The sequence below is a fragment of the Cucumis melo genome, chromosome 6 (genome assembly GCF_025177605.1).
Source record: "Cucumis melo cultivar AY chromosome 6, USDA_Cmelo_AY_1.0, whole genome shotgun sequence".
In the NCBI taxonomy this organism is placed as follows: Eukaryota; Viridiplantae; Streptophyta; class Magnoliopsida; order Cucurbitales; family Cucurbitaceae; genus Cucumis; species Cucumis melo.
Window position 1 is genome coordinate 24,033,709 of NC_066862.1, and position 17,116 is coordinate 24,050,824.

Consider the following 17,116-nt stretch of genomic DNA (forward strand, 5'->3'; position numbering starts at 1 on the left):
TAGGCTCAACTGAGTTTAGGTTTCAACTGTTCGTCCGAAGACAGTCGCTCTTGCTTGTTTCTTAAAGATAACATTGTATAAAGGCCTTAGACAAAATAATTTATTCTACGTTGTCCTCCCGCACTATCTTTATTGGTTTTCATTTTTTGTTGGTCTTAAAATGTAACTTTTTATAGTTTTTTCTTGGAAAAAAAATGATATGTTTTTTTATTTTGATTAAACCATAATATCTACAAAGCTCTCACCATACATCGTTAACCTCTTCACACACACGAAAGGAAAAAAAAAAGAAAGAAAAGGAAAAGTTAAAGTAATATTCATCTCATTTTGGTTTAAAATATTGACAATCTCCTAACAATAAAACTTGACCTTAATTTTAATTTAATTTCCAACACATGGGTAAAAAAATGAACTTTAATTATCATGAGAAAGAAAAATTACAAAATTTAGGGGAGGGTGAATAATGAGTTTGAGAGGCAATCAGAAAGAAATCTATGAATGCAAAAATCAAAAGAGATTGATGGAAGGAGTTTGAGATAAAGCAATATCAATAACAACAAGAATGAGAGATTAAAGGTGGATTAATGAGAGGATCGACTTAGTCAACTACATCAATCATTCCGTTATATACCCTCTCTCCTAGTATTATTCACTATTACAAAAATTTCTTTTCTTAGACATATGTAAATTTTGATTTTTTTTTTATGGTTATGGTAAAAGACCGTCAAGATTTTTTTTTTATGCAATATTTATCAAGAAAAGATTTCTTATTTTGTTGAACAAATAGGCAAAAATGTCAAAAAGTATAAACTCCCGAGTTGTGGTTTCGCTAACAGGCAAAAACTGTCAAGAAAACCTTTTTGGGTAAGCAATAAACATCAAGATTACCATATTTCTTGACCATTCGAAACTGTTAAGAAAACCCTTTCTTGATGAACAATACATGTCAAGAATATTATATTACTTAACGGACATTGCTCATCAAGTAATTGGCAATTTTAAATTTTGACACTAGTTTTCTTGATGGGTATAGCCCATCAAGAAATATATTTAAATTGACAATCTATGGCCATCAAACAAAAGCTCACTAGTGACTTAATATATCTTTTCTTGATAGATAAGCTCATCAAGGAAATAATTTTGTTGATTTGTAAGACCGATCAAGAGAGGATAAAAAAGTTTGTCAAACTTCCAAGAAAAATGCTTGAAATTTGTTTTATTAACATTAAGTTAGTCCTAGAAAAGACCGACAAACTTTGTTGGTTTGTTTTTTGGTTTCTTGATCGACAATGCTCGTCTAGAAAAATGCTTTCTTGATTGACTTAATCTATCCAAAAAAAAAATTTGCTACTATTTGTACATATCGAAAAATCCTTATGTAATTTATGAAATTGCAACGATCTTTACCAACGAAACAATAATATCATTTTCCCACCCTTTCCTATTTCTTTCCACAAATAATAAAATTTTAAATTGCTAATTTTACCTTCTTTCTTTCATTTGTTATCATATTTATTGTTATTCTCTCATTCTTTTTTCTTTTTTCATTTTCATAACATTGTTTACTATTTCATATGTTTGACATAAAATTAGTCTCTACTTAGAAAACTAATTATTATAAACCAACCACTAATTATAATAATCAACTTAATGCAAAATATTCTATACAAAACAAAAACTAAAGTGTATACTAAATTATTCATAAAGAAAAAAAAAAGTTAAAAGAAAGACTATAGATAAAAGTAGTATTTTTAGTTTAAGTTATACAAAATACTCCAGACTTTAGGATCTAATATATTTTTTATTTTGAAAAAGTTTCATTGTAATTAGACTTTAGATTATTAATATCATTATTATTTATTTCATCTCAAAATATATGACAAAATAATTTACGTAATTAATTTTTTACAGAATGCTATCATAACAATTTACGTAAATAATATTTCATGGAAAATATCAAAATTTAGAGAAAAACTTCATGTTTCCTTAATTTAGTTATGAAAGAGAGGAGTGAAGTAAAAAGTAAAGATAATTAGCAGAAGAGGAAAAGAGAGAGGGGGGGGGGGGGGGTGTAGGGTAGGGTACGGGGTTAGAGAAGTAGCGTAGCATTTGTGTAAGTGTAAGGGAGTGATTTGGATAAGATGAGGGAAGGCAGCAGTGAGTGAGTGAGTGAGTGAGTGAGTGAGTGATGCAACCAATAAAAGTTAGACTATTACACCACAGTAGGGTGCACCCTATTGCACTGAATCATCATCATAATACTAAAAAGTAAATATTACACACATACACACCCACTTTAATCAATCCTGTGACTAACTCTCACTTTTCCTTTTTTTCTTCTTTTTATCCCCCCCCCCCCCCCTTAAACATAATATTACTTTTCAACTCCATTTCACAACCTACATTTTGTCCAATTCATTTTATTTTTTTTCTTTTTAAAAAATATTATATCTATTTAGAAATTAAAAAAAAAAAAAAAAAAATCAAACCATTTACTCCCTTTTACAATTTGTGGGTTATTGTAGCTTAAAAAACAAAAGATAGTCCAAATAAGATTTGATTCGCTCCCGTCCTAAAACAAACAATAATGTTATATAACAATTACTTGATGTCATTCTTGTGATTTAGTTATGGTTTTCACTTTTTCACACTTTCAACTTTTTTTCTGGATTATTTTTTCTTCCATTTTCTCAATTCTACCTATTCAATCAAATAAAACAAAACAAAACTAACGACGACAAGGTATATTGATGGTAGGTGCAACATTTGCTTAATTTGATAGTGTTATGTCATAACACACTATGAAACCACGATTACATAACTTTCAAGAGTTAATTAATGATAAACTTCTATCTTTGATAGTTAATCAGTGATAGACTTCTATTGTTGATAGATTTTACTATATTTACAAATTTTAAAAATATTGTTATATACTTAATTAGTATTTTTAAAATTTCTATCTATTATAATTACCTTAATTTTTTTATCTATGTAAAATGTCATATAACATTAGTTTTAGTTAAATCTTATCTCATTTTGAATACCTACTTTATGAACTCAAAACTTTATCTTGTAGTTTGTATTTTGTTCTAGTTTGGTTTGTATTTTTCTAGGTATATATACTTTTAATTTTATACTTTCAGTAATTCTTATAAAATAAAACCAAATATTAATATATCACCGTTTTCTGTTATTTACTATTTTATTATTATTATTATTTATAAGTCTATAGTACATATATTTACAGCTAAATTTAAAATTTACAAATTAAATTTGAACTATATTTAAGATTTATTAAAAGACGTATTTTGTATAGTTGAAATTATAGATATTAAATATAATGAATTTAAAATATACAAATGAAAAATAACGGTTGAATTAGAAATTTTGGCCAATTAAATCGCGTCGTAGCAAAATTATTATGATTATAATTTGATTGGATTTAGGTAGTCAAATTTTCTCATATCCAACCCAATTCAAGTTCCTGATGAAAATTTAAGCCAAAGAAATACTGGACTCAAACCCGCCAAATAAGTGGACTCGAACCCGAGCCCACCAGACGCATGGGTCCAAGTCCAAGCCCAATAAACAAAATGGGTCCAAACTCGAGCTCAACAGTCAAATGGGCCTAAGCCCAAGCCCAACAGTTAAATGGACCTAAGCCCAAACCAACCTAAAGCCCATGGAAATTCTCTATAAATAGAGACCGTCCCATTCATTTTGAAGATCTTTGGTTGAAGGAAGAATTGAAACTCTGAAGAACTGAAGTTATGAAGAATTGAAGATTTAAACTTCAAAAAGCTCTCAAAACTTGCAAATTCTTATTAACCTTGAGATCATCATCTTCTGAAAGATCAAAGATTTGGAATATTAAACTTTCCTTGGATTCTAGAAGATTGAAGTTTGAATTAACTTCATGAACATCGAAGATAATAAAATTTTAAGTTTAAATTGTATTTGAAAGAAAGCATCAAATGAGTAAATACTAGAGATTGTATTCACAACACCATATAAATCAATACAAAGTTCAATTTCACGAATTACATTTCTATTGAAATCTCGTGTGAATAGTGACATTTTCGGTGTATCTTTTATTGACTTTATTTCATTTTAGTCCATCTAGGTTTTTAAATCATCATTTTTAGTTAGTCTAGAAAAGTAAAATAAAAAAATGATATGATTTTGTTAAAAGAGTTTCATAGATTATGGTTTCAACTTTAAATGGCCATAGATTTTCAAGTTTTCATTGCTTTGTGACTTCGTAATCTCCTCTCTATTGCACAACGTTAGATCATCTCCTAATAATTAATTCCAACCTGTGGCATTGTAAAAGTGATTAAGTAGAGTCGGTCTCTGCTAAGATCTCGTTCAATTAGAACAATCTATTTATTAATTTATATAATTTTAATTAAAAACATGAAATATGTTTGGCTCTTTAATTAATTACTTGGTTTTAGTCTTCAATTTCGATCCCTTCAATCTATCTATTGTCGTGAGTGAGTTTGATTGTTTATGTCAATTACTAATTAAATCATTCGTTCAACCTTTAATAAATAGAGAGAGAGGTCATTGAATTAATAGGATTGAAATGAATCAGAAGGTTGAATTATTTTTAAATCAAATAAATAGAAAGAACTCACAATAGCTTAAGTTCTAAAACATCTATTTTTTCTTTTAATGAAGTATTCCAACGTAGAGAAAGAAATATCAACAACTTTTACCGTAAACATTAAATTTTACCAAAATTTACTTTAATAATACAAAATGATTGCCCATCTTTTTATCTTTATCAATTCGACTGAGGACAAATTTAAACTCACGTTGTCCTTGTAGGTAAAAAAGTGAGAAACTTATTTGGTAGGTCATCTATAGATTTATTTGGTTAAGAATGGAGACTCATTTGTGAAGTCTGTTATCAAATCATAGATTTATTTAACTAACTATGGAAACTAATTCGTAGGTCGACCATCGGATCATAATACCTAAGTATGGGGGTTGACCCTATAATAGCAAAGATTATATACATAAGTACTGCATTTTTGCACATACTTAGATCACAAGTGAAATAGATCTAATTATTCACCATGGTTAGTAACAACTTGATTAATTAATGTTTGAGAAATTAGTAAATAAACTTTATGAAGCTTATTTCTATATAATCGAGAGGGCTCGTAACATTTAAGGAATGTCAAAATACATTGGAATTTTTATACTCTTTAACTTTTTCTAAATAATTAATGGGCGAAGTATAGGTGATCAAGTTGTAAGTTTATTGATTTCACAGGAGATTTGTTTGATTGTTGGGTTGGATGTAAGGAATTTATGGTTGGTAGAAAATGTTGGTATTAGCGGATGTTATCAATATTAGGGAGAAAAATATCAAAATTTAGTCGAAAAAAGGAGAAAGCATTAAAGTAAAAACAGTTGGTGTATAAAATTAATAATTATGAATGGTAAGGGTTGAAATAAAAGAAATAAAAATAATAATAAAGAGGGAGGAAAAAAGTGTAAATTAAATTTTTATAAAAAAAAGAGTAGAATAAGAGAAGAAGCCAAAACCAACTCCCACTGGGGACTGGGTACTGGCGACTGCTGTGGATAGAAAAAGGAATAAAAGAAAAACAATTAAGGGGCTCAGGTAAGGTAAGGTAAGGTGAGGTGAGCCATTAAAACGTGTATTGGATCCACATGGACTATGACGCTCACGTACGAACGGCGGTAGCTTAATACAGCCCTCATAAAAGTTACGGATGGCACACCCCGTAATTTCCTCCTAAAAACAGTCTCATTTATCTGACACTTCACATTTAAAACACTTTGGCAGGGATATGGTCATACATTACAGATAAACATAGAGATACACACAAATCAAATACATAACTATTTTCTTTTTTGCTTTATTATTTCACTTCTACCATTTTAAATAACACACAAATATATTTAATTTCACAATTGTGATCCTAAAAAATAAATATGAACAACCTTGAAAGAAACTACATTTTATTTTTTTAATCTTTAAAATAATAAAATTCTCATAATATTTGTCTACATCTTTTGACATTAATTAACTTAAAGATAACCCGGAGGTGAAATTTTAAATACGTTTAATAGTCGTGAAAAATTAATAAAAACTAATTAATTATAGTTTTTAAATTAATTAATAGAGGTTTACCTTAAAAGATAGAACATTCAAAATGTTAATCTTAGTTTCAGTAACATTTATTTATAAAAATTAAGGCTAAAATTTGGAAAGAAAATTTAAAATGAAAAAAAAAAAGAAAAAAGAAAAAAGAAAAAAAAAAATAGAGACAAGGCAGAGTGTGGGGGCCTCTCTCTCTTCGAAACAAGAGATAAGGACACATGCATGTTGACTCATGGTTAAATTACCTCCGGTTACAAACTAACCATGGTTAACTTTCTCCAAGCTCTCTTCCATCTCTCTCTCTCTCTGTTTCACCACCAGTTCGTTTCTTGAGTGGGAGAGACGAAGCTGTTCTTCTCTATTTCTTTACTCTCTTTCTCTCTCTCATCTTCATCATTACAAATCGAATCCTTTGTTTTAATTTCTGTACATATTTCTTTCTCTTCTTCTTCTTCAACGGATCTTAAATCTCTGTTTTTTCTTTTTTCTTTTTCTTTTTTTTTGCTTTTGATTTCATCATCATTCTCTTCATTTTCAGTTCAGGATTTCATTCTCTCCTCCATTTTCAACCACTGCTCCAATTTTTTGTTCCTTCTTCTGTTTCTTCCTCACTATATTCCATTCCCTTTTCCCCAATCTCTCTCCCTTCTCTCTGCAATTGCAGATCTAGGTTTTTGAACTGCCCCAGATGCGAGATTTGTTCTTTTATTCTCTTCACTTCCTTGGATCTGTCAACTTCCCCGCGGATTTCAAATTTCATTAGACAATCCCTCCGAGATCTGCTTCAATTCCTCCCATTTTCCCCCCTTCTTCTTCTTCCGGTATGTAATACTCATACTGCTGCATAAAGCAGAGTTTTTTTCTCGTTTTCTTTTTGGAGCTTAAATATATTTTTCTTCAGAAAGTTTTTGCTTCTTCTTCTTTTTCCTTTCCCTGGGGAAAGTTGGGTCTATTTTTATAATTTTTTTTCTCCTGGGAAAGTTTTGTTTTTGGGGGAATTTTCTGTTTGGATGCTGAGAAACGATGAATTATTTTCCCGACGAGGTTTTAGAACATGTTTTCGATTATGTAACGTCTCACCGGGACCGGAACGCGGTGTCCTTGGTGTGCAAATTGTGGTACAGAGTTGATAGATTTAGTAGACAGAAAGTGTTCGTCGGAAATTGCTATTCGATCACGCCGGAGAGGGTAATCGGAAGATTCCCCTGTGTTAAATCCCTAACCCTAAAGGGAAAGCCCCATTTCGCTGATTTCAATTTGGTCCCTCATGATTGGGGTGGCTACGTTTACCCTTGGATCCAAGCCTTTGCGAAGCGCAGGATTTCCCTCGAGGAGCTTCGTTTGAAGCGGATGGTCGTCACCGACGACAGTCTCGAGCTTCTTTCTCGATCCTTCCCCAATTTCAAGTCCCTTCTGCTTTTCAGCTGTGAGGGATTTACCACCAATGGCCTTGCTGCCATTGCTGCCAATTGCAGGTATAATAATAATAAAAGAAGAAGAAAATTCCCTTTTTTCTTTTTTCTGATGAGCTTTGTTTGTTGGTTTGTAATTAGAGACGTTGCTTTTACTTACTATTCTTGGTTGTTGTGGGTCTATTGGTTTGTGAAACTCTTGTTTTGTCTGAGATGAGCATTTTAAGGATAGATGGTCTGTTGTACTGTTTTGTTGATTGTTGACTTTCGAGCTATGTTTAGGGATTATGCTGTCCGTGGGTTTTTTCTTCACCTGCTGTGTAGATTGTAGTTACACAAAATTTGTAGGGTCTTTGAGTGATGTGAGATTATGGTTTCTTGATGTGTTTTGCTTTCTGTTTCCCGATTCATTTTAGGTTTCTGAGGGAGCTTGACCTGCAAGAGAATGAAATTGATGACCATAGTAATTACTGGCTTAGCTGCTTCCCGGAGAGCTGCACGTCGCTTGTCTCCCTGAATTTTGCTTGCCTCAGAGGAGAAGTGAATCTGGGTGCTCTTGAGAGGCTTGTAGCAAGATCTCCTAACCTCAAGAGTTTGAGGCTGAACCGTGCAGTGCCTATTGAAACCTTGCAAAATATATTGGCAAATGCTCCTCAACTTGTGGACTTGGGCACCGGGTCTTACGTTCATGATCGAGATTCTGAGATCTATGACAATCTCAAGAACACCCTTCTGAAATGCAAATCAATCAGGAGTTTATCTGGTTTTTTAGATGTTTCTCCTTGCTGCCTGGCCTCCATTTACCCAATTTGCTCCAATTTGACATCCTTGAACCTGAGCTATGCTCCTGGGCTTCATGGCAATGAGCTCATAAAGGTCATTCAGTATTGCGAGAGACTTCAACGATTGTGGGTATGTACTCATCCGACCTTACTGCTACAATATAATGCTTTACATATGTATATGATTTCACCTCTATGTATGGATATACTTTATATATTTTGAATGATGAGAAATGTTATTGGGTGATCTTCACAGATTCTGGATGGTATTGGAGACAAAGGACTGGAAGTTGTTGCTTCATCTTGTAACGAATTGCAGGAATTGAGGGTTTTCCCATCTGACCTCTCCGGGGCTGGTAATGTTGCTGTCACAGAAGAAGGTTTGGTAGCCATATCGAAGGGGTGCCCCAAACTTCATTCGATATTGTACTTCTGCCATCAGATGACAAATGCTGCCCTTGTAACTGTAGCAAAGAACAACCCAAACTTCATACGTTTTAGGCTGTGCATCCTCGACCCCACAAAACCAGATCCTGTTACTGGGTATCCACTGGATGAAGGTTTTGGGGCGATTGTTCAAGCGTGTAAAGGTCTGAGACGTTTATCTCTCTCAGGCCTTCTTACGGATCAGGTATTTTATTACATTGGTGAATATGCAAAGCATCTAGAAATGCTTTCGTTAGCATTTGCTGGGAACAGTGACAAGGGAATGATTCACGTATTGAGTGGTTGCAAGAAACTTCGCAAGCTCGAGATCATGGACAGCCCGTTTGGTGACATGGCACTTCTGCAGGACGTTGGGAAGTATGAAACAATGCGATCCCTTTGGATGTCGTCCTGTGAGATTACTCTTGGTGGCTGCAAGACATTAGCAAAGAAGATGCCGAGGCTGAACGTGGAGATCATCAACGAGAATGATCAGTTGGGATTCTGCCGCAATGTGGATATGATCAACGAGAATGGTCAGTCAGAAGTCTGCCGTGATGATGAGCAGAAAGTAGGGAAAATGTATCTGTACCGTACATTAGTAGGACCAAGGAAAGATGCTCCTAAGTTTGTATGGACATTGTAGATTGATACTTCTTTCCATCAAGGCTTCTGAATTTTACTTTGTACCTTTTTCTTTGTTAGGCAAACTGACCAGTGGGATTTTTATTTAGCTATGTGAGCTTAGTGTATTGGTGTTTATTGTAATTATTGGGAGTTTTTCAATTTGTAATCTGCATTGATGTTAGACAGACTTTGCAATTCCAGTTTTCTCATTTCTCAATTGCTCTTTGGATTCTTCTATTCATTTGCTTAAAATATGCTGTGTCCCTTCCACTCTTTTGGTGGTGTATAAATTAGGGGTGACTATAATAGACTGAAAAGAAAAATCGAGTCTAATTGAAATTGATCGGTTTGGTTTTCAAATTGAGAAGTTTCAAAAAACATTTTAAAGAGTTAAATCGATCGATCTTACAAACACCAACTGATTGATTGATGTTTACTTATTGATAGTTGAGGTTGGTTTGATTGAAAAATAGATGAAGGGTTTGTCAAAAAAATATAAAGGTTGACAATGGGTTTCTAAGAATATATAGAGGTTAACAACGAATAGTTTTGTCTTCATTTAATTGATCTAAACACGTGTACTAATATATAAGATGGAATTTCAATTCAATTATATGGAATTCCTTGTCCCCTCACTTTCTCTGGAGAAGGAAAAAAAAAGGCAATGGATCTTATTTGTTGCTTACCAAAGTAAAAGGTGCTTAATTGTGATTATTATATTTATTGCTCATATTTCCAACCTCCTCTGGAAAGAAAGTTATTCAGATGTTTTAGCTTCATGATCGTAAGGTCAAAGTTATAACAAAAGAAAGAAAAACCCCTTCACAAAAGGAAAGTGGGGTCAGCATCAGTTTGCCACTCAGAAAATTAAAATGTTTGGATACCAAATGAAGGATCAAACCAAGTTTCAAATAGCATATTCTGCTTTCTGTATCAAGGCTCCACAGAAACTATGCATCAAAATCTTTAAAAAATTGATCTGGATGACAACAATAGGGATTCCAAGTCTAATAGTATTATCTACTATTTGTTTAGGTATGTATAAAAGTAAATAAGAACATTTAGATACCAAACAATACAGAGATAGTTTGCAATCACACAAACCAGAAACTACAAATATAACAAAGTGATGTGAAAATAGTAGTCGGTTCACAATAGAAGACATGAACACAGCATAATAGAAGACATGAACACAGCACCACTGAACCGACTGAAGGAGAAACACTATTTTGCAATCGTCTATCGGAAGCAGGCCAAGCACTCCTCCAACATACAACAACAACAAAGTGTAGCTAAGCTGCACAAGAGAACAATAAGTTTAATGTTACTGATAATCAAAAGTCAGTCACTGGACACTCGCTAAAAAGGAACCAAGAACCAAGAAATAAAAAATGAAAACGTTACTCAATGGAACTTATTTCACAATTCTTAGACATTATTTCTCAGTTTGATCGAGCAAAGGCACAAGGACCTGTAATTACTAAAACATTATCCGTTGGACGAAAGAAAACTTGTTAAATGTTCTTTTCTATATTTTTGGAAAAGAAACAAGCATTGAACTTCAAGAACCCAAAAAAGGAAGCATCGAAGTTCTACACAAGTACTCCACTCAACAAGGAAAGGGAGCAAGCCAATAAAACACGCCCGAATGAGTGGGCTTTTTTAGCTGTCTCATGCACAACAAGAACATTAAAACGTCTACAAACATGGGTATTAAGATAAGGAACATGCAAAACTGATTTCCAAATTACAAAGGGGGCAGTATTAAAGATAATGGACCCACATTAGCAAAAATCAGAATGTTAAAGTCCCAACAATAACTTGACAAACAGATAGTCCAATTCAATAGTTTTATCAAAGCTACAAAACATAAAAGGAGGAAGAAAGGAAGGGATCATAAAGTAGCATAAAAGGAGAAGCATCAGATGCTCTGTGCACCCATATCAAACATTACATGACCAATTTACTTTTCCCTATTGCTGACTAAACTAAGAAAAATACTGCTTAGTTCACTATACAAGAACAAAGATGATTTTGATTGGTTCAGGATAGCCACTTCCATTCTATAATGTCCTTAGATAGAGTGCATCCAAACAAATTGAAAATGTTAGACCCCATTTGATAACAAGGTTCTTTTCGCTTTATGAAAAGTAAGCTTATAAATACCACTTTAAGCAATGGATTTCTTTGGTTTTCTTTTTCTACTTTTTACAAATGGTTTCAAAATTCAAGCCAAAGTTTCGAAAACTGAAAAAGCACTTAAGAACTCAAATGTTTCCCAAGGAAGGAACATTATTGTAAAGAACAACCAGCAAAATTTTCCAAAACCGAAATACTAAATGGTTATCAAATAGGGGTTTGAACTCCTCAGCCCAAAAGCCTATTGCAAGAAGGCATTGTTCAAGAGGGATGGAACAATAATGTCGCTTATGATCCTACACAATTGGATGTATGAGCAAGAAATTTAAAAAATGTAGTTCAATCATGAATTGAAAAATTACGAAGGGACAGCCATAGTGTTGGCCTTCACTGAATACATATATATTCCATTGTAAGAGAAAGATGTGTATCAAATTGAAAGAAGAAAAAGAAAATTGAATTGCCAATTTCGAAATCCCAAAAAATCCAGAAAACATTAATTTTTCCCAAATCCTATGAATTCCCAGAGCACAGAAAAATGAATGCATCAACAAGATCACAATTCAGAAAGTGAAACAAACAAATGAAAATGGAATCAACAAAATGATAATCCAAATAGTAATTGAAGAAATTAGAGGGGAAAGCCTACCATCCATGAAGGAAGGAGGAACAATCATTTCGATCATCGTAGTGATAGTGCTGATGATGATAAGGCGGTGGAGGAGGAGGAGGCGGGGGCGCCGATGGCTGATACCCATCATAGAAATAGCCTTGATAGCCTTGATGCGGCGGCGGTGGGGGTGGCTGATGGCCGGGATATCCAGGCTGCGGTGGAGGGTACCCTATAGAAGAAAAGAAAAAAAAGGAATGAGATGAAGTGAAAAAGAAAAAAGGAGAGAAATAGAAAAGAAAGAGATGTGACCGGGAGGCGGGTAGGTTTCCGGCGGAGGATGGTTGTAGCCGTAAGAGTAACTCATAATTCTTTGGGAATAGAAATGGAAATGGAGAAATTTGGAGATCTGGAAGAAGAAGATAAAAACAATAACAGCAGATCAATTGCTTAACGTGGTGGGTAATGGGTATGTCCCCTTCTCACAAGTTCTAGTTGTATGCATTTATAATTTTAATTTGGATATTTACATTACATATCCAATCATATTTTCTTTTAAATAATTGCATATTGGTCCCAAATATTGTTCAAATGCACCACTCAACCCACCTATAACTACTTAAATTACCAATTTAGTCTTCAATCTTTGTAAGGAATACAAAAATTGGAGCTATGGGGTTCTCTCTGTTAGAACCGTGTGCATTTGTAAAGCCTTTGGGCTGTCAGTAGGGATCCTCTGTGATGAGCTGGTTGGGAGGTTGAGATCCTCAATGGATCGATCCCATGAGCAACATGCTAGAGGAGAAAATTTGCATAGTGGCTTCTACAACGATATAGTTGTCGAATATGATAATAACTAGGAAAATCTTCAAAGGATGGTGCCAAAGATATGTAAACCCTAGTCATTCTTAAATTGTTCAGAGTGACTTGTGTCTAAGTTGAGTTTGATATGTGTAAACATGAGTTTAAACCTAAATGTTTCTAAGCATGCTTTGTAAATTCTGAATGATACTTCTGTACTGATTTAGTAAATAATTTACAAAGCATGAGTTTAAGTATAAGTTCAAAAGTACAAGTTTAAAGCCCGAGTTTATGTTAAGCATGTTTTATAAGCTATTTCCAAACATTTCTTATAAACATGAGATTTAAAAGCTAGATTTCTAAAGTGTTTAAAGCAAACACATGTTTTTAAACTATTAAATGATTTGAGCAAAGCAAGAATTAAATCAAATATATGTTCAAGCTAAGATTTCAAGTATGTTTTACATGAAGATCCGTTGATTACACTTTTCATTTAAGTTTTGACACATGTTTTTTGTTGGAATTTATGTCCTAAAACTCGTATTTTGTTACTTGATTCAATAAATTTGTTATTGAATGTTATAATCTTGAAACCAATAAATTAAGGTCCCGAGGCCATTTTACTAAATTTATCAATACACTTAAACTTTATGTAGAGACATAAAAATGGATTAAGTTCGAGTTAATAGCCCAAATAGTCTATAGTGTATGAATAAGGTTGGGGCCTTATTCTGGAATAACACTATGGATGCGGTCTGCTCCATGGTTAATACAAACAATGTAATCCTGAATTGTTCATGTAGGGACATGGCAGTGACTGGAACCACGAAATAGTCACTTTTAGTTATAACACCGTAAACTATAAACTAACTATTTTATTTATGATGACCTAGGTAACTTGATCTTAATCTTGAGCTAACTATGAACTTTTGTTCATTCGGTAGTATCCTTAGATCTGCATAGGTGAGGACAACTCTTCTTCGCTGGCCCAATAAGCCTCCAATTTCAGGGATAAGATCGAGTGAATAGCTAGGGACATAGGGTGCAAGACGGAATTCACTCCTACCCACTTCTGGAATAGTAGATAGGTTGTTCCCTTAAGAACTGAATCCAAGTCTTGAACAAGAGGTCCCACCTTCTCATTGGTCCGAGAAGGATTCAGGTTTATAGGTTGGACCTTAAACCAATTGTTCAATAGTGGATCGGTGGGCCTTAAGGAGCAAGATGTAATCTCGGGGGTAAAACAATATTTTGACCCAGCCAAGATTACGAACAATCTGTGAAGGATCAACTTACCCATCATGGTTATATCAGGTGGACAGAAATATATCTATAGTGAGGGGAGTACAATTATGAGTCTTTAGTGGAATGACTCATTAGTTAACGAATGTTGATTAACCTTTGTCTAAAAGAGTTTAGCCAGTTAATCTCGAATCGTTGGAGCCCATGATCTATAGGTCTATTAGGTTCCCCTACTAGCTCATATGGATTCAACTAAGAACAATATGTTGAAGTAACTCGAATTGTTCGAATTAGGAAAAGAGAGAGAAATCGACAAATATATATATGATATAAGTCCGTAGATATAAACTTTAAGCTTTATGTTTAAATATTATTTAAATAAATATGAATATATATTCATATTTAGAAGCTTGAAAAGTTTTGAAACGGTCAAAATTGTAAAAGTCAATATGTTGACTTTTGACTTTGAAAAACAAAATTTTGACTAGATTTATATTCAAATATGATTTTGAATGTTAGAAAAATGAATGCGGATTCATACTCGAAAGGTTGAAATTAGTCAAGACGGGTAAAATAGCAAAAAGTCAAAAAGTTGACTTTTGACTAGGAAAAGTCAAGTCAAAGTTTGACTTTGACTTAATTGGTCAAATGGCCAAATTACCCTTTAACTAATTTCTTTATTAATTAAATGTTAGTGGGAAATGTGACAGCTTATAATGTATTTAGAAGCCACTAATTTCATTAATAGTTAATGAATTAATTAGGTGTTGAGATTTCATGAAATAAATTGCATTCATTTTAAATGCAATTTTTCTATATATAAACTTCCATTTACAGAATGAGAAGAAGACGATTCTGATGAAAAATCTCTAAACGATACACCTACCTTCATTCATCTCTCTAAAGGTTTCCTTCACAAAAATGAGTCCCACAACTCGGTTCTTAGTCTTGAGATTAGTAGGTCACTACTACAAAATCTACTTTACTTGACACTAGGCACTTTTACATACTTGACGCTTTTGTTAAAAAAAAGTCAAGTATTGACAAGGAAAAACGTCAAGTATAGTCACAAAAAAGCGGAGTTTTCACGGAGTTTTTTGGATAATTTTATGCTAACCTTTACTTGACGTTTTTTTCGCGTCAAGTATAAATGACATTTTACTTGACGTTGTATTCGTGTCAAGTATTGCGAAACGTTACTTGACGCGAAAACAACGTCAAGTATAGTTTAAAGAAGACAAAATTTTTACCAAAATTTTCGAATTATTTTTACTTGACGTTTTGTGTCACGTCAAGTATAGTTGAGATTATACTTGACGGTTTTTTAGCGTCAAGTATAGTGCAAATTTTACTTGACGTTTATTCTGCGTCAAGTATAGTTGGCATTTACTTGACGTGGAAATAACATCAAGTATAGTTAAAATTTTTATTTGATACTTTGAAAATTAATATTTTAAAAATGTCAAATATAAAAATATAAAAATATTAAATATAAAAATATTTTTTATTTCTCTTATTTCATTAAATAAACTTATTAAAATAAATTTATTAAAATAAATTACTAAAATAAAGTTATTACAATGTTATTAAAATAAACTTATTAAAACAAACTTATTAAAATAAATTTTCCAAAAGAAACTTATTAAAAAGTAATCCGATTTTTGTAGTAGTGGGTCAACATAGTGGTTGTCCTTTGCTTGTGATCTTCAGGCAGAGAAGAAATTTTGGAACGAACTAGAAGTTGAGAACTACAAAGGTAAGCTCATCGTTTACCTTATATTTTCTTCATTTAGGTTTATCGTTTAGTTACTGCATGTTGATTTCTAAATCGTTTAGATGCATATAGAGTAATTCATGATCCTAGTCTTCCGCTGCATGTTTCTCTGATGTTTTTTTCCATCATTTCCCATACTGATATGAGGACAGTAAGACCTTACAAGGCAATAAGACCTATGTTTCTTGTACATCAGTGAATGCACAAAATATTGTTCTTAAATGAGAAGGTTACGGTTAGAACTGTCTATGGTTTGAGAGTTATGAGCTGAGACGTCATCTATGTTATGTTAGAGACGAGTTATAGAGTAATGTACAAGCTGAATTTATAAATTTTTATTTAACTGCTTGCATGTTTACAGAAGCTAAAGTTTGAGCATAACTACTTGACAAAAGCATGATTTATTAAAATAGTCACTCACTGAGTTTTTCAACTCATCCCTTCCAAATGTTTTCTCACTTTCCAGATAGTGATCATCGTGTTGAGTCTGCCCTGCAACTGTTATTGGTGAACTGAAGTTATTTTCTTTATGGTTAACATGTGTATGCATTTGGCATAAATTAGAAGTCATGGGCCTAGGTAGTAAGGTTTATGTTTTCATTGTGTGTTTGTAATAGAATTAGTTATAAGTGTTTAAACATTTAGCTTATGTTGGTCTCAGTTAACATGCATTGTTAGTTCAGAGGTTGCTGTGTTAGTTAGTTTAGTTGGTTGAAGAGTGTTGTCAAGTATGACAATGTGTGCTAACTCTCCCATCCTCTTTTGGGGTAAGGGAGAGAGGGGGTATGACAATATGAAAGCTAGGTGAATATGAATCTTTTGAAAAAAGCTAGAAGAAATACCTATATTTGCGAGTTTCAAAACATCAGAGACAAAAATAAAGTGATTAAAAGAGGTCCATGGAGTTTTGATAACTCACTACTCTTTTTCCAAGAACCAAAAGGAAACAACACCATTACGGAGGTGGAATTTAGGTACTACTCCTTTTGGGTTCATTTTTCACCAATTACCTTTGGTTTGCTTTTGTAGGAAATACGTTATTGCCTTGGCCAACTCAATAGAGCTTTTGAAGGAGTCGAAGAACATGAGACAAAACGCATAACTGAAGAAACTCTAAGTGTAAGAGTGAGCTAGGTGGATATTCGAACCTCTATGAAGCTT

General features: G+C 33.0%; 2 protein-coding genes across 2 annotated transcripts; one reads left to right on the top strand and one right to left on the bottom strand.

Moving 5' to 3' along the window:
• Positions 1–6,455: 6,455 nt before the first annotated feature.
• LOC103491723 (protein AUXIN SIGNALING F-BOX 2-like) lies at positions 6,456–9,606 on the top strand. Its single transcript, XM_008451785.3, has 3 exons — positions 6,456–7,617; positions 7,971–8,466; positions 8,593–9,606. The coding sequence occupies exons 1-3, from the start codon at positions 7,166–7,168 to the stop codon at positions 9,406–9,408; spliced, it is 1,764 nt and encodes a 587-aa protein (XP_008450007.2). The 5' UTR covers positions 6,456–7,165; the 3' UTR covers positions 9,409–9,606.
• A 782-nt stretch (positions 9,607–10,388) lies between these two features.
• On the bottom strand, positions 10,389–12,636 carry LOC103491722 (cysteine-rich and transmembrane domain-containing protein WIH2-like). Its single transcript, XM_008451784.3, has 3 exons — positions 12,451–12,636; positions 12,178–12,370; positions 10,389–10,686 (listed from the first exon to the last, which is right to left on the bottom strand). The coding sequence occupies exons 1-3, from the start codon at positions 12,503–12,505 to the stop codon at positions 10,629–10,631; spliced, it is 306 nt and encodes a 101-aa protein (XP_008450006.1). The 5' UTR covers positions 12,506–12,636; the 3' UTR covers positions 10,389–10,628.
• Positions 12,637–17,116: the final 4,480 nt, after the last annotated feature.

What these genes read in the sequence shown, in the direction of transcription:
- LOC103491722 (XM_008451784.3), bottom strand. Translation starts at nt 12,505, where the DNA reads ATGAGTTACTCTTACGGCTACAACCATCCTCCGCCGGAAACCTACCCG. An exon ending in GGAAACCTACCCGCCTCCCG is followed by an intron (nt 12,371 to 12,450) that starts GTCACATCTCTT and finishes TTTCTTCTATAG; the next exon opens with GGTACCCTCCACCGCAGCCT. An exon ending in TCCTCCTTCCTTCATGGATG is followed by an intron (nt 10,687 to 12,177) that starts GTAGGCTTTCCC and finishes TCTCTTGTGCAG; the next exon opens with CTTAGCTACACTTTGTTGTT.
- LOC103491723 (XM_008451785.3), top strand. Translation starts at nt 7,166, where the DNA reads ATGAATTATTTTCCCGACGAGGTTTTAGAACATGTTTTCGATTATGTA. An exon ending in GCCATTGCTGCCAATTGCAG is followed by an intron (nt 7,618 to 7,970) that starts GTATAATAATAA and finishes GATTCATTTTAG; the next exon opens with GTTTCTGAGGGAGCTTGACC. An exon ending in AGAGACTTCAACGATTGTGG is followed by an intron (nt 8,467 to 8,592) that starts GTATGTACTCAT and finishes TGATCTTCACAG; the next exon opens with ATTCTGGATGGTATTGGAGA.